This window comes from Globicephala melas, chromosome 13 (genome assembly GCF_963455315.2).
Source record: "Globicephala melas chromosome 13, mGloMel1.2, whole genome shotgun sequence".
Classification (NCBI taxonomy): Eukaryota; Metazoa; Chordata; class Mammalia; order Artiodactyla; family Delphinidae; genus Globicephala; species Globicephala melas.
The window spans coordinates 64,736,063-64,760,053 of record NC_083326.1 but is presented as its reverse complement, the minus strand read 5'-3'; the positions used below and the strand labels follow the sequence as shown (position 1 = coordinate 64,760,053).

The 23,991-nt window shown below is 42.9% G+C and overlaps 1 protein-coding gene across 4 annotated transcripts in view; it reads left to right on the top strand.

Moving 5' to 3' along the window:
- Positions 1-23,991, top strand: part of SPECC1L (sperm antigen with calponin homology and coiled-coil domains 1 like) — a 122,644-nt gene that overhangs the window by 71,459 nt on the left and 27,194 nt on the right. For all 4 annotated transcript variants that reach the window (XM_070046938.1, XM_030836203.3, XM_030836204.2 and 1 more), the window contains 3 exons: positions 8,766-8,849; positions 11,296-11,452; positions 13,595-13,697. In XM_070046938.1, coding sequence (XP_069903039.1) covers positions 8,766-8,849; positions 11,296-11,452; positions 13,595-13,697 — 344 coding nt within the window. The remainder of the gene's footprint in view (positions 1-8,765; positions 8,850-11,295; positions 11,453-13,594; positions 13,698-23,991) is intronic.

The following is a 23,991-nucleotide window of genomic DNA, read 5'->3' as shown; positions in this document are numbered from 1 at the left end:
TTCACAAGCACCCCAAGTGATTCTTAGGAAGGGACAAGTTTGGGAAACTGGGCAGAGATTACCATTTAGTTTTGCTCTTAGCCTGGCTTTATAGGTGGAAAGTGGGTGTGGAAGGTCTGCGGGCCAAGGTTATTGAAGACGCAGACAAAACGTGTTAGGTGTCTCTGAGGCTCTGCCGAGTTAAACCTCTTTTTGGCGCTCTTCTTTTTATTACTGGTAATGGTCATATGATAACACCATTGGGCACATTGTGTGTGCAGTCTGCCTGCAAGTGCCGGCCACATTCTCCACTTCTGTCTGTTCTGGTGCCTTAACTGGGCTTAGTTGAAACTGCAAATACAAGAGAGAGGGAAATACACTTGGGTGAATTTGTATCTGAGAATTTGTTGATAGTGTAACCTTTTATCTTAAACAGTCACTAGGGAAGGAAACCACTTACAAAACTAAGAACAACCAAATGATTCTAGGTCATTAAAAACCACCGTGGTTCTCCATGCCAGTTAAGAGAGCAGTTCTGAGCTCTGCTGGAGGTGCTTTTCTCCCCTGATTGTCTCTTCTGTCCTGGCCGAAGTCACACAACACAGCCTGTGATTTTCAGGTTGAAAATTTCAATGGCTTCATTCCTGAAAACTTGAAAAGTGCTGCCTCTTGTTCTACTATACTTAAATTGGATAATTTGTTGGCTTTTCCAGTTAAGTATTTTATAAAAGGTGTGGGTTTTTTTCTGTTTTTCATCATGCTTGTATGTCAGTTGCAGGAAAATGTTTTAGACCAGAGATCTTATTATAAATGGACTAATCAAATGCTCTTTTGTTAGTATTATTGGCAGTTGAATTCTGTGGTCTGGGTCATGACAGGTGAATCTTTGTAGATAAGATATGAGTTGGTGTTTGTAGCCTAAGCAGGTACATGGATACAGGCAGTTGGGAGGGTCTTCACTGTCCCCACTGTCCCCTTGCACAGTGATCTTAGAAGGCCCAGTGCAAGCAGAGACCTCGGCTGGGCGATGCAGATGGTTAGGGAGCCTGAGGTTGCCCAGCGTCAGTGGGACCTGAGTGTGGTGTTGCTGTCATCAGCTCAGATGTACAAGGATCCGAGAAAGCTGATTAGTCCAAGGATAGTCATGTTCTGTAAAGAGATTCTTGCTGTGATCATCTGTCTAAATTGTGTTGAGGATAGAGATGTAAACCTTTTTAAAAATTCATTATTTTGAAAAAATTGATTTATGGTGAAGGTACATGTAATGAATGTGATACAAAGTTAGGAGGTTTTACTAGAAAGCCAAATCTTTGTTTTAAATTAAAATAAAAAGATCCTTTCATTTAAAAGTTTCACAGCAATTTGCATTCTCCAAAGGGTAGATCTAAGTCAGATTCTGGCCCAGCCCTAGATCCAGCCCTAGCTGGGAAATTTTGAGGAGAAATTAAGATAGAAATCCTACCCTCCTGTATTTACAGTCTAATGGGTATCTGTTCACTTCCGAAGGTCTTTCCTTCCCTGTAGTTCTTAGTATTTGTCTTGATAAACCAAACCATCTAGGCTCCCATATTTTCTCCATATTATTATGTAAAATTTCAAGCATACAGAAAAGTGGAAAGAAGTCACGTATCCGCATCTCACTACCTCGATTCTATGGCACTTTGCTGTATTCGCTTTATCACATATTTATCCATCCTTCTATCTTTCCTTCAGTTCATCTTTTTTAAATGTGTTTCAAGGTAAGTTGCAGTCAGTACCTTGTTGCACTAAGCATGCATTGCACTATTTGTTTAAGGTGTTCTGTCTGTCTCTCAACTCTTCGCTTTGAGATAAGTTTAGACTTGCAGAAGAGTTACAGAAGTATTGGACTTCTCTTAAATCCTTCACGCACGGACTTCCCTGGCGGTCCAGTGGTTAAGACTCCACACTTCCATTGCAGGGGGCACAGGTTCGATCCCTGGTCAGGGAACTAAGATCCCACAAGGCCAAAAAAAAAAAAAAAAATCCTTCACCCAGCTTCCTTTATGTGGACAAACTACATAACCATAGAACAGTTATCAAAAGTAGGAAAGCAAGGGCTTCCCTGGTGGCACAGTGGTTGAGAGTCCGCCTGCCGATGCAGGGGACATGGGTTCATGCCCCGGTCCGGGAAGATCCCACATGCCATGGAGCGGCTAGGCCCGTGAGCCATGGCCGCTGAGCCTGCGTGTCCGGAGCCTGCGCTCCGCAATGGGAGAGGCCACAACAGTGAGACGCCCGTGTACAGCAAAAAAAAAAAAAAAAAAAAAAGTAGGAAAGCAATATCGTGGAAATGTTATTAACTGAAGTGCAGTCTCTGAATCTCACCGACTGTTCCACTGCTGTCCCTTTTCTGTTCCAGGATCAAACACAGGACCCCAGTTTGCACTGAGTTGTCTTACCTCCTTGAGTCTCCACCGTTCTGCAGCAGCTTGTCCCTCTCCCTGTCTTTTAGAACCTTGACACTTTAAAGAGTACTGGTCAGTTATTTTTTAGAATGTCTCTCAAGATGGGCTTGTCCGATGTTTTCTCCTGCTTAGGCTGAGGTTACGTACTGCTGGGAAGGGCAGCACAAGGTGATGTGTCTGTCTACGTGCATCACGTCAGGGGCACGTGATGTTGATGTGTCCTGTTACTGGTGACGTGACCTGGATCACTTGGTTGAAGCGGTTGTCTGCTAGTGAATAATAAATATCCTATTCCTGCTTAAACTTCCTCTCACTGATTTTAGCATCTGTTTGTGCATTTTGCCTGCAGCAGTTAGTACTGTGCTCTAGCGGTGATTTTCTGTTTCCTCATTCTTCCTGTAAGGAATCATTTGTGTTATATTATTGTACTTATTGTTATATTTATAGCCCTTATTTGTATTAGTATGGACTCGTGGATATTTATTTTATCCTTTGGATTAGTCTATTACTATTATTTATTTTGCTGCTCATGTTATTCCAACGTTGATCATTGGGAGCTCTTTTCATCCCCCACCCCACCAAAGTGCCAAAGCACTTTCTTTCTTTGGGGCACCACAGATGATCCAGGCTTGTTTTTTCCCCTGCACTAGCTGTGGAATCAGTAGTATTTAGAAAACGAGATCTGGGTGCGAGGCGTACCCATTACTACTGAGGTTTCACCTCCTCCAGCTCCTCTCTGGACAGAGCCAGGAAGACTGTATGTATGTGCACCAGCCCATACGTACACACGTGATGATTATTTCTCTATCAAAAATCATGAGTTTATACATGTACAGTAGTTTCAAAATTGCTAAACCGTACCCTGTGAGAAGCAAATGTACCAGAGTGCAGTGTTTGTGTACAGTTCTTTTTTTTTTTTTTTTTTTTTTTTTTGCGGTACGCAGGCCTCTCACTGTTGTGGCCTCTCCCATTGCGGAGCGCAGGCTCCGGACGCGCAGGCTCAGCGGCCATGGCTCACGGGCCCAGCTGCTCCGCGGCATGTGGGATCTTCCCGGACCGGGGCACGAACCCGTGTCCCCTGCATCGGCAGGCAGACTCTCAACCACCGCGCCACCAGGGAAGCCCTGTACAGTTCTTTTTGTGTTTAGCCTGAGAGTCTCCACTCGAAACAACATTCTTCTCACAGTTACTTAGGTCAGCTCCTTTTTTCACCTCTCTCTCATTGTGGTTAGGTCATGCTTTTGTAATACAGTTAGATTAGTTTTATCACAGTTTGCATTTCATTCCCCCCCACCCACAATTCCGGTTGATTTTTTTTTTTAAGTATATGCATAAAATTCATTCTCTGTTTGCTGCATTGTAGGATGTTTGGCAGCATCCCTGGCCTCTACCCACTAGCTGGTAAGGTCCTAGTAGCACCCCACTCCCCTAGTTGTGACAACCAAAAATGCCTCAAGACCTTGGTATGTTGGCAAAACTGCCCCAGTTGAGAACCAGAGATGTGGTTCTCACAGTTTTATTTGTCTAATTTCAGCAGAGAGGTGGAAACTATAAGTGAAAATCAAATAGGAAATTGTAACTGTTGCATGTTGTCTGCTATTTCCACCAAGGCTTTAACATAATTAATCATAGTTATTTTAAGTGACCTGTCAGATAGTTGCGGCATCTGTGCCATGTCCAAGTCTGGTTTATTGATTACTTGCTGTCTTGATGCAGTGAGCTGGATGTATTGTTTTTTCTTGCTTTTTGTATATTTTATAATTGTTGAAAGCTGGGAATCTTGTGTAGGACAGCAGTTTTATGCCTTGACATGGGCACCTCTTTCCTTCTAGGTGTTTAATGTCGGAGTTTGAGTTAATCTGCTCAGGAGCTGGGCTGGGTTTGAGTTTTGTTGTTGCTGTGATGTCCTCAGTGCACAGCAGGCTTCCAGTTGCTCTGGTGATACTTTGTGTTTAGAGTGGGGCGGGTGCTCCAGAGGATTTTTCTGTGTCTGCCCTAATTTCAGCTTTAGGCTGTCTTTTGCATTGCGTCTCAGGAAGGGCATGTCTCATACTGTCTCAGCAGTTTCAGCTGAGATTTCCTATTCATTTGTTGAGAACATATTTTCCTTTATAATGTTGAACATATTTGCAGTAGCTGCTTTAAATGCTTTTCTGCTAATTCCAACATATAAGTCATCTTTGGGTGGGTTTCCATTTCTTTTTTGAGTATGAGTCACTTTTTCTTTTTCTTTGTATGTCTAGTAATTTTGGATTGTATTCTGGGCAGTGTGAATCACACATTGTAGAGATTCTGAATTCTGTCTTGTTCCTCTGCAGAAAATTGGTTTTTGTTAGCAAGCAGTTAACTTGGTTCACCTCAAACTCTAACCTCTTTCCTTCAGTTGAAATAACTGTTCAGCTATTTTTCCTTAATTCAACTCCTTGGAATCTGAGTGCTTGTGGATTTCAGAGGTCAGTGGGATACGAGCAGAGTTTATATACAAAATTTGTGATTCTTTCCTTTCTGGTATTTCCCCAACCCCCTTGCTTTCCAGCAGCTTTGGTTGTCCTGAGGTATCTCCTCTGCTTCTTTGAGGCAATGATAAGACCCTGGGTTTTCTACCAAATTTCAGCTGCCCTGTATGGCCTCAGGTGGGGCCTACACTCACACCTATAGTCATAAAACTAGGAAACTCACCCAGTGCCAGTTCCTTCCAAATGCAGATTTCTTTCATTTTCTGCCTGCTTTTAGTTTCTCTTCAGTGCTTTTAAGTAGTTGATGTTTGTATGTTTTCAAGATGTAACAGTTATTTTCAGCAGGAACATTAGTGTGTTTGGAACTACTCCTCAATGAGCAGAAGTTGGGTATTTAGGCTCCTATTTTTATTTTTTTTAAGAGTCTTTTTTTTTTTTTTAATTTTTTATTGGCCACACCACGCAGCTTGCAGGATCTTAGTTCCCCGACCGGGGGTCAAACCCATGCACCTTGTGGTGGAAGCTCAGAGTCCTAACCACTGGACCGCCAGGGAAATCCTTAGGCTCCTATTTTTATTTTTATTTATTTATTTATTTATAAACGATTTTTTGATGTGGACCATTTTTAAAGTCTTTATTTGTTACAATATTGCTTCCGTTTTATGCTTTGGTTTTTTGGCCCCGAGACATGTGGAATTTTAGCTCCCCAACCAGGGATCAAACCTGCACTCCACATCTTTCCCTGGATATCTTATCGGGTCCTCAAATTGCATGTGTCCTCATCTCTTTCCCTCCCAGAGTCCTCTTCTTCTCTCTTATCTCTGTATGTGGAACCTCCTTTCTATCTCCACCATTTCTAGGTGGTCAGCAAGTCTGTTGATTCTGCCTCATTGAAGAGCCCTTGAATCTGTGTACTTCTCCCATCTCCCCTGGTACCACCTGGGTCCAGGCTCTCTACTCTCTGCTCTGGGTATAACTCATCACCCTGCATGCACTGTTGCCCTCCCACCCCCTGCAGCTGGAAGGATGTCCACCCGAGACACCATCACTGGCTCCATGTTGCCAGTGGGTGAAGGCCACACTCTTCAGCCTGGCCTGCTTTGGCCTTCCAGCCTCGCCAGCCCTCACAGCACTGCTGTCCTAGATTTCCTTTGGTGTCTGCTGAACACTGTGCTGGGAACACGCTCTCCTTTGCCTGTATAAAAGCTATTAATTATCCTTCTAGTCTTAACTGAGATGTCGTTTCCCGAGGAGGCCTTTCCGGACCTCCTCTCAAGAGCAGGTCACGTCCCCTGCTGTGTTCCCAGAGCCCCTTGTACTGCTTCTTTCCTGCATCCCTCACGCGCAGAGATTTTTTAAATGTCTGGCTTCCGCTGTAGACTCTGAGTTCCAGGAGGGCAAGTTGCTGCCTTCTTTCCTCCTTTCTCTGACCTTTGCATCATGCCCAGTGCCTGGCAAGTCATGGACACCCAAGTGGTTTTTGTTTAATGAATGGATTAAAGACAAGAATAGCTCCATATGGCAATAGGGTAGACCTGATTACTGTAACGTCAGCTCTCTTCTGCCTGCCACATCTGATTGTGACACACTAATCTTATTTCCCAAAGAGGGATTCTCCGGCAGTTTGACGTGAAGCTGTAATCTAGCCGCTGCTGCAGCAGCAGAGGGGCCTGTGCTCGTTCCGTGGCTGGTGTCGCAAGCAGCAGTGAGAACACCACCCGGAGCGGCAGGCAGCGCTGTGCCCATTGGAAGGTGCCTCCGAACAGTGCCTTTTTGTACCTTCTCAGAAGGGCAGCGTTGGCCTGTGCCAGGGACTGTCTACTGAGTTGAGACGGATTTGGATCCTTAGACATGTAGTGAGAGCAGGCTGCACTGGGTGGGCGGCAGGTCTGTGCACCGTGCCTCAGTCGCGCACCTTCCATGTGCCCAGTGGCAGAGATGGAGATGGGGTGCCTCCCGCTTGCTCTCGGCTGGCACCCTCCTTGTTCTGACCCGTGTGTCTCTATAATCTGTCCTCACTTTCCTCATGTGCTGTGTTCTTTGGGAGATGAAGGCTTCAGGGGCATGACCAGTCTCGTAACTGTGAAGTGGGCATTTGGACTAAATTTAAAATGTTGACTCCTATTTCCTACTCTTGCCATGTTCCACGAACTTTGCTTTGTCTGTCAGTCTTTGTACATAATGTGCTCTTCCTGTGAAGACAAGTGCAAGCACCACAGAGTTCAGAATTTTGACCGATGCTTGCTGGTGGGCTTTGCACCGAGGCTTTGTTGGTTCAGGATGAGAAAGGCGTAGTGGCTGTGGGCTGTGTGAGTCCTGTCTTCTGGATCCTCCCTCCAGAGTGCTGTGAGATCACAACCACATAGTCCTCACACGCTTAGAAAACACATTTGGCATGAAAGATGTGCTCTCCTTGAAAGATACTGTGATAGGCCATTACTTTTGATATCATGATATTCTGAGAGGGAGTAGTTTTTAAATTGTTAATTCTTAAAACGAAGCGCTGATGGGGCTGTTTGACTGGTGTCTGATTGATCCCGCCTTTCCCCGTCCAGTGTGTTTGTTCTCAGACAGGACTAACTGTCTTCACTTAGCCCAGCCCCATCACATGTCCCTGACACACCGGACCAGGCGGGACACATCCAGCCTTCCTTGCTTGTTGTCCTGGCCTGGTGACAGCCTCGCTGGGCTTGTCACCGAGGTCAGAGGCGGGCCAGCCTGTGTCTGGGGCACCCATTGTGGGGAGCAGGTGCTGAGGAAGGGGTGTCAGACTGGGCCCAAAGGCTGGTGAATTTGGCCAGGCTGAGGGGGCAAGGGAACCAGTGTGCCAGGGCTCGGGGAATTTCAGAGACTCCAACCCAGCCTGTGTTCAGCGAGAACAGGTGGAGCTGTGCCCTTGACGGGGAAGCAGGATCTGGTTGTGTCCCTCCTGAGGGTCCTCGCTGCCCTCAGACTGAAGTCCACATGCCAGGCAGTGAGGCTCTTGTCGGTTAGCCACATCCCCGCTTTAGAGCTATCCCCCTGCTGCCCTCTCTGTTCCCCCCCTGCCCTGTGGTTCAGCCATGCTGGGATTTATTGTCCTCTAACTTGAATGTCCTTCTACCTCTGCTCTGAATGTCATCTGGCTGAATACTGTTCCCGAGCCCTGTTCTCCATTAGTGAAGCCAGCCGTCTGACAGACTAATTCATGTCATTATGCTGCTGAAGGCTTCCTGATGCCTGAAGTCGAAGCAAATGGCTTCTACCTCTGTGGCTTGATAGATCTTTTTATTTATTTATTTATTTGGTTGGTTGAATCGGGTCTTAGTTGCAGCTTGCCGGCTCCTTAGTTGTGAACTCTTAGTTGCGGCATGCAAGTGGGATCTAGTTCCCGGGCCAAGGATCGAACCTGGGCCCCTTGCATTGGAAGCGCAGAGTCTTAACCACTGTGCCACCAGGGAAATCCCTCTTTGTGGCTTGATAGTGCTTTATCATTCTCTTATTCCAGTTTCCATCCTGACTTGTCTCTGGTTGTAGACACGTATGGCTCCTCCACTAACTGTAGGCACACAGGGCAAGGCTTTGATTTAGTTTGTACTTTTAGACCTAGATGCAGTGGGGGATCTTGGAATTTTGGTTGAATTGCATCAGAGGTAAGTAGCAGTCGGTGGTTTAGAAGTGTTCATCTGTGTTGCATGTCTCATCCCTAGAAATAAAAGTTGAATGAGATGTTTTCCCTTGGTCCTTGTCTATGGGAGTTGTTTTGTATAGGGGACTCTGTGGGGAGCCGTTGAGGTGCCCTGGATGGGAAGGAGGGACAGACGAGCCTCAGGGGCAAAGGGAGCAAAACTCACCTTCCTGCTGCCTTTGCCTCTTGAAATTCAGGGTCAGGTCTCTTTACTGTGACACTTTCCACCCTGTGCAGAGCATCTACTAAGAACATCTTCAACCAGCCGACCTGCTTCTCTGCCGAGAGTACCTGCCATGGAAAGTGCCAAGACCATCTCAGGTAATACTTTTTATCTGAAATTCCTTTTAAAAAGATTCTTCCAGAAGTTTTAGTGATGGTACCGAGTACTTTCTCTTTAGGTTTATTTAACCTTACTTGCCTCTTTAGTTGACTGTTTTTCACTCTGAATTTCCCCTATTGTATCTTACACATTTCATAGAAATCACATTTCGTGGCCCTGATTTCAAAAATAAAAAATAAAAGCTAGATAGTTCCATTCACTTAACAAGTATTCATTAAGTGCCTAGAGTGGGTTAGAAGATATACTGAAAATATAGGTTCATACAAAGTTGGGTAGCTGTGAAAGGTTAAAATATTTATCACAAGATGTGTCATGACTGTTTTTGAAGGGTTATTTCAGAGCACACCAAAAATTCTCCAGAAGCCAGATTTTTCCAGTGTTATAGCCATTTTACAATGATGAATTTGATGGGCTTACTTTTTCGGTCTCCTAGAGCTAACTCTTCAGTTTATCAGTGTTCATATTATTTTCCCCTTGTGGCCTTTTTTTAACCCTTAATAGCTCAACTAGAAATTGGACCAGGAAAGGAGAGATTCCTATAACCCTGCCTCCTATGGTTAATGTCCCACTTGTATGTGGATTTAAGTTAGTACAGTTTTTGTACATCTTAGCTGGGTCTTTAAATCAGTGGGAAGTCCAGCCAAAATCACCACCCCCAAAGCCCAGATCCAGAGCCTTTTCCTGTAACAGAGTTCTTCTGATTCTTCTCAGTCTGTTTCCTCTGTTTGATATAAAATTATCAAAGGTGTTCTCATCCAATTTCCTAGCATACCACTTAAAAGAAACTGCCGATTTAAGGCATACAGAGATCTGACATTGAAAGGAAAAGGCAGAATAATTATAAAATTATGTCAAATATGCAAGTGGATCATTCTGATAAGATCTTGTAATAGGAGAAAGCATGTCTCCTCTCGATCTTTAAACACACCTCTTAGCTTTTGCCGAGTTATAGTCTGCTGTGGCCATCCTAAAATCATCAGGAGAAGTTTAGCCAATGAAAGAGTGCAGTTCCAGTCATCCGGGGGAAATTACTGGTGTTTGGCATGATTGCATTACAGCCAGCCCGGGATGATGCAGTAATGGCTCCCTCGCTTCCAGCATCATCTGAGGTGAGAGACTCTGAGGTCAGGAGCCTAGTCTCGCATCTCACGTCATCGTGGCCAGAAAGCCGCTTCTGTTGTGGCTCCGTTTTCAAGGGCTGCAATGGCTGCTTCCACCTCCCAGTTCTCAGGACTTTCGTAATTCCAACAAGGCGTAGTGCCTTACGCTTTCAAAATAGGACTTTCCTGATTGTTCTTATCTCTCGGTAGTTGACTTGACACGACACCTTTTGCTTTTCTGTTTTGTTGATTCATGTTTTTTAAAACGTGGCTTGGGACTTCCCTGGTGGCGCAACGGTTAAGAATCTGCCTGCTAATGCAGGGGACATGGGTTCGATCCCTGTTCCGGGAAGATCCCACATGCTGTGGAGCAACTAAGCCCATGCGCCTCAACTACTGAAGCCCGCATGCCTAGAGCCCTTGCTCTGCAACAAGAGAAGCCGTTGCAATGAGAAGCCCGTGCACCACAACAAAGAGTAGTCCCCGCTCACCACAACTAGAGAGAGCCCACGCGCAGCAATGAAGACCCAAGGCAGCCAAAAAAAAAAAAAAATCTTGACCCAGAATTAAGTGTGGCCCTGTAACAAAGCATCTTTCCTTTCTGTCTCTTCAGCAGTGTTTTTGGCCACGTTCAGAAGGGTTGTGTTGATTTTGGTTGAGAGTGAATGTTGCTTTAGTTAGCCTTTGGCTTTGGTCAGGTTTGTAGTTGAACGCAGGTTTGCGGGGGACTCACTGTGGGCCAGGTGGGTGCTTTGAGTGTTAAGGGTGGATGAGACACACTCCTTGCCTTCAGGGAATATGGGCATCTGTGCATATTTCAACAACTGTACCTTTTTCACAGTTTTTTTTGTTTTGTTTGTTTTAATTTATTTTTATTTTTGGCTGTGTTGGGTCTTGATTTCTGTGCGAGGGCTTTCTCTAGTTGTGGCAAGCGGGGCCCACTCTTCATTGCGGTGCATGGGCCTCTCACTATCGCGGCCTCTCTTGTTGCGGAGCACAGGCTCCAGATGCGTAGGCTCAGTAGTGGCTCACAGGCCTAGTTGCTCCGCGGCATGTGGGATCTTCCCAGACCAGGGCTCGAACGCGTGTCCTCTGCATTGGCAGGCAGATTCTCAACCACTGCACCACCAGAGAAGCCCCCTACAGTTTTTTAAAATGGCAAAAAAAAAAAATCCTTTCAAGTTATCAGTAAGTTAAAGAGAATGTTAGTTTTTCCTCCTGTATGATAATTTCTGCTCTTTTGGGGACCTGCTGAAGATGTCTCAAGAACTCAGCTTAAAATGTTTTTGCTATAAATTGCATAATGGCTGTTTCTTACACTCAGTGTCCAGACGAAGCAGTGAAGAGATGAAGCGAGATGTCTCTGCACCTGAGGGCGCGTCTCCTGCCTCGCTCATGGCCATTGGTGCCACGTCGCCACAGCTGTCCCTGTCCTCCTCCCCCACGGCCTCCGTGACCCCCACCACTCGAAGCCGGATAAGGTAGAGGACAGTAGTTAGTATTGGTGCATTTCATGCCTGCCGTTCCTGGCCTTTTGAAATTAAATGATCAGGTTATAAAGTAACGGCATTCGAGCACTGATGTATTTTCATTCTTTATGTGTTATTTAGTGTTTTCTCATCTAGCCTTCTATGCCTAGAATTGGGAAAGATGATATGAAAGTGAAAAAGTAAAGCAAAGTAAAAGAGATAATTATTTTCCCCAAGCAGCTGGTGTTTTTGTTTTTTGTGGGGTTTTTTGGTTTTGGTTTTTTCAAGTAGAGAACAGCTGAGTACAAAAGTAAGTTTAGTGAAAACGGGGTGTGGATGGAGTGTTGGGGAGGCTGGAAGAGGGGAACTCGAGCGAGGCCTTGAGGGTGGTGGACCGGGAGGAAGGTGAGCGTTACTGGCAGGGTCAGTGACTCCAGTGAGTGTGCAGGAAGGCTGAACACGAACTGAAGGAGGGATGGAAGTGGGTTTCAGAACTTTACCATACACTGACTTACAAGTTTGAGTAAAAGTGGGATATTTGGTGTCTCAAACTCAAATTATATGCTCACTTATAAAACCCAGCCTCTCAGGGACCGACCTCTTAGAAGAGTGGTCCCGTACTCAGTGCGGGTCAGGCAGGTCGGGTGCAGTGGAGAGTGCAGCTCATGCTGCCCTGGCCAAGCCCGGGGGAGCACTGTCCGCGCCGGTGGGCAGGGCCCCCACTCTTCCTGGTGCCCCACTTAGAAGTTGTGAGCCTCCACAAGGTGTCTCCTGGCCTTAGCTTCCTTATCTTACAGTGAAGATGTTACAGGAGAGCACCCTCTGCTCTAGGAGGCTCTTTGCTGCAGCTTCTCATTGTGCCCATAGACTTTACTCGTCTTTGATGCTTTTTAAGCTGTTTCTATAACAAAATGGCCTGTGTGAACTAGAGGAAACCTTTCACAAGTGATTGTAGTAGTTTTATTTTGAGCATAATAGAGGTTTTTATTTTTCTTTTGGCTTGCCCTTTTGTTTTCATTCACATATCTCACCTTTATCTTCATTCTCATTTCCTGTGATCAGTGGTGTTATAACAAACTTCTTTGAACCCTTTAAATCAGGGCAGCAATCGGTGGGCAGGTACACGAACATAAAAGTATATTTCTTCAAGACAGCAGTCTAACTGCAAGTTGAAATATTTTCATATTTTACTTTTGGTTCTAAATAAAAATTGGTGCTATTTCAGTGCACCTCTCACTTGGAAAAGCTTCAGTTCTACATGTGTGCTCTTTGATTTCCTACCATACTTTGTAGGATGAATATGGACAGAATAATAGTAAGCCACCTGTAACATCATAACCTCTAGGACAGTTACTGGACTGTTAAGTGTATGGGTCGTAGGGCTAGAATCTCCACTTGTGCAGTCATCACTAAAAATTAGACCAGGCTTTTAAGAGTGTGCTGCTTGTCAAGGAACAGGTTGTTTTACAGAGTGCTCCTTGGTATTCTGTTCTGCTTCTAGAATAGTTTCTGGAAGGAAGGATTGGGTACTGGAGGAGTGGGTTGTATGCCTCCCCTGCTCCATCGCCAGGGTGATCACAAAATCTTTTTTGATTCAGTGTCTGGTCTGGGGCAGGATATTTATTCTGCCTCCAAGGCAGTTGACAGTGCCCTAAAGTACCCTCCATATAATTTTAAGAAATGAGTAAGGTATAGCCATTGATTTTTTCCCCCCCCCCAAGCTTCTGTAGTTGGTCTGTCCTGTAGTAAACTCTGAAGTTCCTTGAGAGGCAGGGTCTCTGTGTTGCTCACTGCACCCTGCCCAGCACATGCACATGGCCTGGCACAGTGGTGCTGTGCCAAGAGAGGGTCCTTCCTTTCTTCCTTAAGTGAAAATGAGGAACCCAAGATGCAGTGGTGCTGAATCTTTGCCAGTTTCCGTGTGGGTAATGAGTAGAGCCCCCTAGAGATGGCAGAGCCCCCTGATGGTGGTGGGTCTGTGGGACCCATAAAAACTGACAGGAAAAATCCAACGGGTGAAGGTACATCTTGCCATTGGATGCCTCTGAGTGTGCGTTTGTTCTGTTCAAATGTTCTGTTGTGTTGAATTTCTGGTTTAGAAGGGTGCTCAAATAAGAAATATTTCAACTTGGGTTCCTTATTTTCACTTACCAGGGAAGAAAGGAAGGACCCTCTCTCGGCATTGGCGAGAGAATATGGAGGATCCAAGAGGAACGCCTTGCTGAAGTGGTGTCAGAAGAAAACCGAAGGCTATCAGGTAGCCCCGTGGTTCTTTTGTCCCAGGGGAGCAGCTGCCACGCCAGGTGTTGATGGCGCAACTCACCTGAGCAGTGACGAGTCCTGCACTGGGTTCCAAGTCTACCCTGAACATGGCAGAGTATCCCTTGGATGAAATAAGTTTCCTACCTTTCCAGAGTAGCTAACCTTTACAGTACTCTTGTTCAGCTGTTGTAGCACTTTATCATTTAAGTCCCAGTTAATTGCTTTTGTTAAGGCCTCATCTGGACTAAGAGTGAAAATATATTTATTTTACTTTAAATTAAGATTTTACTTATCATTGATATGTTTAAAGTTTTCTCTTAGCTTTTTCCCCTTCCCACTGGGCTGTCTTTGTGCCCTGTCATTTCACATCTGGACTGTTTTATAGCCTCTCCTTTCTTGCCCTGTCAGTCTCTCTCTCTTTTTTTTATTAACCTTTTTTTAAAAACTGAAGTGTAGTTAATTTATGATGTGTTAGTTTCAGGTATATAACAAAGTGATTCATTTATACATAAATATATTTCTATTCTTTTTCAGATTCTTTTCTATTATAGGTCACTACGAGACATTGAATATGGTTCCCCTTGCTATGTAGCAGGACCTTGTTGTTTATCTATTTTATATATAGTAGTTAGTAACTGCTAATCCCAAACTCCTAATTTATCCCCCCCCAACACACACACACAGACAGTATCCCCTCTGGTAACAGTAAGTTTGTTTTTCTGTCTGTGAGTCTGTTTCTGTTTTGTAAATAAGTTCATTTATATCATTTTTTTAGATTCCACACAAAAGTGATATCATATGATACTTGTCTCTGACGTACTTCACTTAATATGATAATCTCTATGTCCATGTTGCTGCAAATAGCATTATTTCATTCTTTTTTATGGCTGAGTAGTATTCTATCATATATATGTACCGCATCGTTATCCATTCATCTGTTGATGGACATTTAGGTTGCTTCCATGACATTATGCTAAATGAAATGGGCCATACACAGAAGTACAAATATTTTAGGATTCCACTTATATGAACTCCGTAGAATAGTCACATTCATCAAGACTGAAAGTAGAATGGTGGTTGCCAGGGGCTGGGGGCAGGGGGTAATGGGGATTTATTGTTTAAAGGGTACAGAGTTACAGTTTGCAAGATGAAGAAAGTTCTGGAAATGGATTCTGGTGATGGTTATACAACCATGTGAATGTACTTAATGCCACTGAACTGTACACTTATAAAATAGTTGCTTAGGCCAAAAAAAAAAAAAAAAGTAAATGATAGGGATATAGTTAGATAGAAAAACCTAGCAAGGACATAGAAGATTTGAACCATATACTATATACATGAACTATATACTAATTAGACCTGTGAGACATCTGTTGAACACTCTATCCAACAACAGCAAAGTATGTATTCTTCTCAGGTGCACGTAGAACATTCAGGATAGGCTGTATGTTGAGTAATAAAACAAATCTTCATCAATTTTAAAAGATTGAAATTGCACAAAGTATCTTTTCTGATCACAATGGAGTGAAATTAGAAATTAATAACTGAAGGAAAATTCACAACATAACATAACAAAACTATGGGAGGTGCTGAAAAGCAGCTCTCAGGGAAATTTATAGCTGTGAACACCTATCTTTATAAAGAAGAATCTCAGGACTTCCCTCGCGGTCCAGTGGTTAAGACCCCGCTCTTCCAATGCAGGGGGTGTGGGTTTGATCCCTGGTCGGGGTACTAAGATCCCACGTGCTGTGCGGTGTGGCCAAAAGATTAAAAAAAAAGAAGAAGAAGAAGAAGAAAAATCTCAAATCAATGATCTAACCGTCAACCTGAAGAAAGTAGAAAAAGAAGAGCAGACTAAGCCTAAAGCAGTCAGAGGAAGGAAGTAATAAAGGTCAGAGCAGAAATAAAGGAGATAGAAGAATCAGTAGAGAACATCAGTGACACCAGAAGTTTGTTCTTTGAAAAGATCAGCAAATCTACAGATCTTTACCTAGATTGACAAAGGAAAAAAAAAAAGAGGAGACTAAAATTACTAGAATCAGGAATAAAGGAGAGGACATTACTAATGACCTTAGAGAAATGAAAGGGATTAAAAGGGAATACTGTGAACAGTATACCAACAAATTGTTTAACGTAGATGAATTTGACAAATACCTCAAAATACACAAACTATAAAAATTAACTCAAGGACCTGCCTGGTGGCACAGTAGTTAAGAATCCGCGTGCCAATGCAGGGGACACGGGTTCGAGCCCTGGTCCGGAAGATCCCATGTGCCGTGGAGCAACTAAGCCCGTGCGCCACAACTACTGAGCCCATGCACCACAACTACTGAGCCCACGCGCCGCAACTACTGAAGCCCGCGTGCCTAGAGCCCGTGCTCCGCAACGAGAGAAGCCACTGAAATGAGAAACCGGCGCACCACAACGAAGGTAGCCCCCACTTGCCTCAACTAGAGAAAGCACGTGCGCAGCAACGAAGACCCAATACAGCCAAAAATATTAATTAATTAATTTTAAAAAATTAACTCAAGAAGAAAGAAAATCTGGGACTTCCCTGGTGGTCCAGTGGTTAAAGACTTCACCTTCCAGCGCAGGGGGTACGGTTTTGATCCCTGATCAGGGAGCTAAGATCCCATATGCCTCGCCACCAAAAAAACAAAACATAAAACAGAAGCAATATTGTAACCAAAAAATTCAATAAAGACTTTAAAAATGGTCCACATCAAAATATATACATATATTTTAAAAAAAGAAAGAAAGAAAATCTGAGTAGACGTATAGCAACTAAAGAAACAGAATTAGTGATCAAAAAACTTTCAACAAAGAAAAGCCCAGGGCCTGATGGCTTCACTGGTAAATTCTACCAAACGTTTAAAAGAAGAATTAACAGCAGTCTTTCTCAAACTCTTCCAAAAATAGAATAGAGAACATTTCCTAATTCATTCTGTGAGTCCAGTATTACCCTGATAACAAAGCCAGAAAAAGACATCACAAGAAAACTACAGACCAATATTTCTTATGCAAAAATCCTCAATAAAATATACGGGCAAACAGAATCCAGCAGCAAATAAAAGGAATTGTGCACCATGACCAAGTTGGATTTATCCCAGGAATGCAAAGTTGGTTCAACATATGAAAATTAAAGTAATACACCATGTTGTGGAATAAAGGGGAAAAACCACAAAATCATCTCAGTGGATGCAGAAAAAGTATTTGACAAAATTCAAAACCCATCCATGATAAAAAAAAAAAACACTCAACAAACTAGGAATAGAAGGGAACTTTCTCAACCTGATAAAGGATATCTGTGAAAACCCACAGCTACCATCGTACTTAATGGTAAAAGACTAGGTGCTTGCCCCGCAAGATCAGGAACAGGAAAGGATGCCCACTCTCACCATTTCTATTGACATTTTATTGGAAGTTCTCGCTAGGGCAGCTGGGCAAGAGAAAGAAAAAAAGGCATTGAAAAGGAAGAAGTAAAACTGTCTGTTTGCAGGTGACATGATTGGTATCTAGAAAACCTTCAAGAATTCACATAAAAACCTTTGGAGCTGCTAAACAAACCAGCGGAGTTACAGGATACAAGGTCAATATAAAAATCAGTTGAATTTCTCTATACCAGCAATGAAACTCTGAAAATGAAATTAAGACAACATTTCCATTTATAATAGCATCATAAAGAATAATATATCCGGGGGAATTCCCTGGTGGTCCAGTGGTTAAGACTCCTCACTTCCACTGCAGGGGGCATGGGTTTGATCCCTGGTCCCTGGTGGGGGAACTAAGATCCTGTGTTCTGCGAGGTGCGGCCAAAAATAATAACATATCCGGAAAAAAGCATGGTTCGAAAGGATACATGCACCCCAGTGTTCATTGCAGCGCTGTTTACAGTTGCTGAGACATGGAGGCAACCTAGGTGTCCATCAACAAATGAGTGGGTAAAGAAGATGTGGTACGTATGTACAATTGCATGTTACTCAGCCATTAAAAAGAGTGAAATAATGCTGTTTGCAGTAACATGGATGGACCTGGAGGTTATCATACTTAGTGAAGTAAGTCAGAGAAAGACAAATATATGGTGTCGCTTATATGTGGAATCTTAAAAAATGATACAAATGAACTTACTACAAAACAGAAACAGACTCACAGACTTAGAAAACAAACCTACGTTAACAAAACACAAACAGGCTCACAGACTTAGAAAACAAACCTACGTTACCAGGGGGGAAGGGTGGGAGGGAGAGAGAGACTGGGAGTTTGGGATTGACATGTAAACACTGCTATATTTAAAATAGATAACCAGCAAGGACCTACTGTATAGCACAGGGAACCCTGCTCAATATTCTGTAATAACCTAAATGGGAAAACAATTTGAAAAAGAATAGGTACATGTATATGTATAACTGAATCACTTTACACTGGAACTAACACAACATTGTTAATCAACTATACTCCAATATAAAATAAAAATTAAAAAAAAGAATAAAAGACTTAGAAATAAATTTAACCAAGGGGGTACAAGGCTTGTACACTGGAAACTACAAACATTATGAAAGAAATTAAAATCTAAGTAAATGGAAAGATCCTTTGTTCATGGATTAGAAGTTTTGATACATGCTACAACGTGGATGAATCTTAAAAATATTATGCTAAGTGAAAGATGCCAGACATAAAACTCCATCCTAAAAGACTTCAGTCCTCCATACCTGAAAGTGGGGGTAAAACTGATGCTCTCAGCTTCACCAAGTGGCAAGAACATCAATGCCGTGGCTCCTAATTTGATCAAGGACTGAAATCTTGAGCATAAATCAGTATTGCCCAACCCTTTACATTTTTTTCTTTAACATCATTTTTTATTGGGCTATACTTCACATAAGGTACAGTTCACCCATTTAAAAATGTACATTTTAGTGTCTTCACAGAGTTGTGCAGCCATCACCACAATTAGTTTTAGAGAATTTTCATCAATCTGAAAAGAAACCTTGTACCTGTTAGCAGTCCCTCCCCATTTGCTGTAGGCAGCCACGGATCTACTTCCTGTCTCCATAGACGTGCCTGTTCTGGGCATTTCATGGCACTGGAATTACACAGCGTGTGGTCCTCTGTGGCTGCCTCTTTCATTGAGCATAATGTTTTCACGGTTCACCCATGTTGTAGCATGTTCTCCACGTGTCACTCCTTTTACGACTGAACAGTATTCCACCTTGTGGACCACCTGTTGTCATCCCATCATCTGCTGACGCCGTCTGGTCGTCGTGGCCGGTACATACGATGCTGTTGTGCACACTGCGTATGAAGGCTTTGCATGGACATAAGTAATTTTCTCACCCTCCTGGCTGTCTTTTACTTGGCTGCCAAAGTGGTTTGAAATTGTGATCTGGTTATTTCTCTTTAAGATGCTTCTCCTTTGCCGTTTGGTTAAAGCCTCAAATCCTTGGTGTGGAGAACAAGACCCCTTACAGTTGATCTGGTCCCTGTGTAGTCTTATCGGCTTCTCCACAATCACACCTTGGCCACTGGTGCCCCCCCATCCTGTCACTTCACCCACTCCATCTGGGGAGTGTCTGCTCCTTCAACTTCGAAGTCAGCATCTGTGCAATGTTGCCTTTGCCCTGCTCCACCCCCGCAAGGGTTCATCCCTAATGTGCACCCCCTCCTCCCAGAGCCCCGGGGGCCTAGTTCTTCCTTGACTTGAACCCAGTCCAGGGCAGAGTGCTTTCTGTATATCAGGGCATGTTTTTTTTTGGTGGGGGGGGGTGTCTTTGTGTCTGTAATTCATTTTCCCTGTGATACAGAACCCCACATGGTATATCCCAAGGATACTGAAGTTGTCAGTTTGTGTGTGTGTCTTCCTTTCTAGACTGTGAGCTCCTTAGAAGGGCCTGTCTTTGCCGCCCAGCGTCCAGCAGAAGGCCCTGTACATGGCAGAGCTGAATGACTATCTGAACCTATATGTTGAATGTCATGGGTTACCTTGGAGGTTCATTTTTAGAACAGTGGTTCACAGGCTTGTATGCAAAAACCTGTGAAGATTGTGGGAAAAGTGCAGATTCCTGAGAACCAACCCTCAAGATTTATAATTTGAGAGGTGCGTTGGGAGACTCTGGAATCTGCATTTTTACAGGCATTGCACTTGATCCATAGACCATGCTGTGAGAATCACACATAGAGTCGTGATTAAGACCTTGGACTTGAGTGTCAGGTAAGGTTTGAGTGTCAGTTCTGCCTCTTACTGTGTGACCTTTTGCAAATTACTTAGCCTCTCTGGGCCTCAGTTTCCTCCTCTGTAAAATGGAAGCTTAAGTGAGACAGTTGTGCACATTTCTAGCATATGCTATGCGTTTAATAGATTTTAAAAGCATTATTTTTCTATGTTATTGCATGTCATCTTGTAACATAAGCTTTAAATTTTCCTAGACCATTACCCTTAAATTGAGTAATTTCAGATAATTAGAAAGTACCTCCCCCTTGATTATGGAATTTTGCCATGTAGCAAGTTGATTAAAAATTAAGTAACCAAGTTGATTGAGGTAATTCAAGCATTAAATCAATGATTTAACTAATGTCTCTTGGTTCTCTCCACTTAAATTCTCTGATTCTGTGATTTTAAGGTACATTGTATTAAGTTAAAAAACACACAAATCAATTCCTTAAGATCCTCAATTAATAATTTTAATTTTTTTTGTTTACTGAGTTCTTAAAATGCAAGAGGAAATATAATGCAAAACAGAAAGGTTAGCCATACATAAGAAAAACCTTTTTATACATTGGGCAGTCTGTGCTACAAACCTGTTTCCCCCCTTCCTTACTTCCTGTGGACACTTTTGTAATGATGTCTATGTATGACTTTTTTGTTTGTCTGGCTTTTGTTTCCTGTGAGACTGGTATCTGTTTTGCTGTTTAAAAGTAGATAGAATGCTGGTTCTTTTATTTCAAGATCTGTGAGTTAAAATTGGACATAATTTTATATGCATAATCTTTTTAAGCTGAAAGATATATCTGATAGAGCTCTTAATTTGTCAAGAGCCACGTAAGAAGTGCCAGAGCCCTTTCCTTATCTAGCTGTACGTATGGATGAACGCACCCCCTCCTTGAAGCCAGCAGTGTGGGACCAGTCTTTGGTCTCTGACTTCCCACAATCAGCAGGAGAGGGCAGGCTGTGACACTGGACTGGCTCACTAGAGCAGGAGCTGTTACGTGACACTTAGCACATTCTGCACTCTCAGGCCCCAAATGCATCGTTAGTGCTGGGACTGCACGTGCTTTATGTCGTAGGAACTGTCTAATCAACAGAGATAGATTCCCTAATACTCATATCATCTTCTGCTAACTCTCTTAAGAGTCATCCTAAAATAATTGTACTAATCACTGTAATTTCATTAACCATCCATTACAAAACAAGCCCTTGTGAGTTGGCCTTTTATCTGACAAATACATTTTTCTCTTTTAAATTGCGCCCTGCCACCAATTATTCAGTGAAGTTTTAGAATACTAGAATATTACCTTTGAAGGGGACTTGACGATCTAAGTTAACTGTCAGGTTTACAGATGTGGGCCTGAACCCCTACCAGGATCAATGACTCCCTCAAGGCTGAGCCATGAGTCTGTGGCATCACAGACAGCCTTCAGAACTATTGCTTTAAGGATTGAGTCTTTCTTCTTTTTTAATCAGTGCCTCAGCTTGTATACAATTGTGGGGTTTTTTATTTTTAAATTTTTTTTTAATTTGTCTATTTTTGGCTGCATTGGGTCTTCGTTGCTGCACGCGGGCATTCTCTAGTTGTGGCGAGTGGGGCCTACTCTTCGTTGCGGTGTGTGGGCTTCTCATTGTTGTGGCTTCTCTTGTTGCAGAGCACGGGCTCTAAGTGCACGGGCTTCAGTAGTTGTGGCACGCGGGCTCAGTAGTTGTGGCTCACGGGCTCTAGAGCACAGGCTCAGTAGTTGTGGCGTGTGGGCTTAGTTGCTCCGCAGCGTGTGGGATCTTCCCAGACCAGGGCTCGAATCCATGTCCCCTGCATTGGCAGGCGGATTCTTAACCACTGAGCCACCAGGGAAGCCCTACAATTGTGTTTTTAAATTAATTTAAATATATAGGTACCTCTAATAGTTCTTTAGTGCTTATGGAGAGAAGTGATGCTCCGCTGCCCTATACCGTCACCTCTGTAAATTCTGGTTCCCAGAGGCAGCTACTACTCCAGTTCTTTGACTGTTGCTTTAGGGATTAACAATGTAATGGTATGAGACTAACCAGGTAATAAGGAAAATAGCTCGTACTTTCAGTATACTTTTCTTTGGTTCTAGATTTTATATTTAACAGCTTCTGTTGTACTGTTGTTTTCTTGTTCTGGGAAAACCTAATTGAATACAATCAAGGAGCCTCTAAAGGTTAATTTAAGAGAGCTTTACTTTGAAATCTCATTGTTTTCTGATAAAATACCAGGCCTAGAGATGGATTAGTTAATCCAAAGGATAATGAAATCACTTAATCTAGTACAAAATAGTTTTAATAAATGGGCAAAAGCTTTTAGTACTGCCTGAGGTAATGTAATCTCAAATAAACATTAAGAATGCACAGTTTTATTGAGGGATTTGCTCATTAGTGCTTGGGCCAAAGAAGGAAAGATTGTACATTTCTTAGTGGACGTTAATGGAATCAGAAGAATTGATGGACTTGAATGGTTTAAAAGTGATGTTTTTATGTGCTATGCTTTACTTGCTTTCTAGCAATATTTCCTAATATAGAAATTAACTTATCAAATACATACTAAGCTCTGTGCCAGGTAGTGTGCTGGGCATTGAAGCAGAAATCAGGAAATAGGAAGGTAGTTCCTGTTTCTGGAAGCTTGTGGACTAGTCAGTGAAATATGCATTAGTAATTAAAACTCAATATGGACTTCTGTGTATGGTTATGATAGGTTATCAGATCAAACTCTGCTGAGAACTATTTTGTTTAAAATGCAAATATATATATATATATATGTCTGTGAAGGCACTGGGGACTAATGAAGGCAGCTGGGACAAATTTGGCAGGAGCCAAGATTGCAGGGAGAAAGACATCACACTGAGTTGAGCTTCTGTTTGCACTGCCTTTTTCAACCCTTGGAGCATTTGCCAGCTCCTGGCATGGGTCAGAGACCAAATGGAAAGCAGTGGTCCAGAGCTTGTTTCAGAGTCACTGAGGAGGGAAACTAAAATCTGAATTTGGAGCTACTAAGGCAACAGAGATTTGAGGGTCCTAAAGCCCAGGGAGAAGACAGTCTCAGAGTAGTGAACTCAACATTTGACTTAGCTCTTGTCCTCAAGGTATTTGTCGCATGATAAGATGCGTGGAGGTGGACCTGGAGAACTTCAGCAGAAATCTGCTGCTGAGAGGATAGATAATTCAGCACAGCTTTTGTTCTCCTGGTACCAGGAAGATAAAAACCAAGAGTTCAAGACCAGCCAAGGAGGAGTGACCCTGGCAAACATCCTGGGAGTTCAGTAGAGCCCTCAAAAGAACAGTGCCTTACAGATAAAGGTTGACTGAAAAGGCCAGCTTGAAATTCAGCATCAGAACTTCACCTGCTACATCGAGGTCTTCAGCTGCCGGAAGAAACTTAAAACCTTTCTGCAGGGCGATGGCACCATCCAGCCCCTTATATTCTGATACCCAGTGTCTCGCAGTCCATCAGAAATACGTCGTGCCAGTAAACGTGATCAAATGACTGAAAATCAAGGGAAATAATAAGTAATATAGGGAAAAGCTTCAGGTGATCCAGATACTTAGATTAGGCCTTTAAAATAACTGATTAATGTGTGTTCAAGAAAATAGATGAAGAAAAAGAAAATTTTACCAGAGAAATGGAATCTATAAAATAGAATCAGATGGAAATTTTAGAATTAAAAAAATACAATAGCTGAAATTAGGAATTCCAATACATGCATTTAACAGCACACTAGATACAATACAAATTTGTGAATTGTAGGGTTGATCAGTTAAAAATATCCACAGTGAAACTGAGAGATGAAAGGTTGAAAAATACGTAAGAAGGTGTCATAGATGTGGGACACAGTAGAAGATTTAACACGTGTGTAGTTGGAGTCCTAGGAGGAGAGGGAAGGACAGGAGTGTCCTACTAAAACTGCCAAAAATGAAAGTCAATGAGGAAAATCATAAAATAGAAAATGTATTAGCTTCAGAAGAGACTGATAAGACTGGCAACTTCTCCATAGATGGACAAAAACATAATTTATCACCAACAGTCCCACTCTGAAAGAAAAAAGGAAATTCTTTCAGCAAAAAGAAA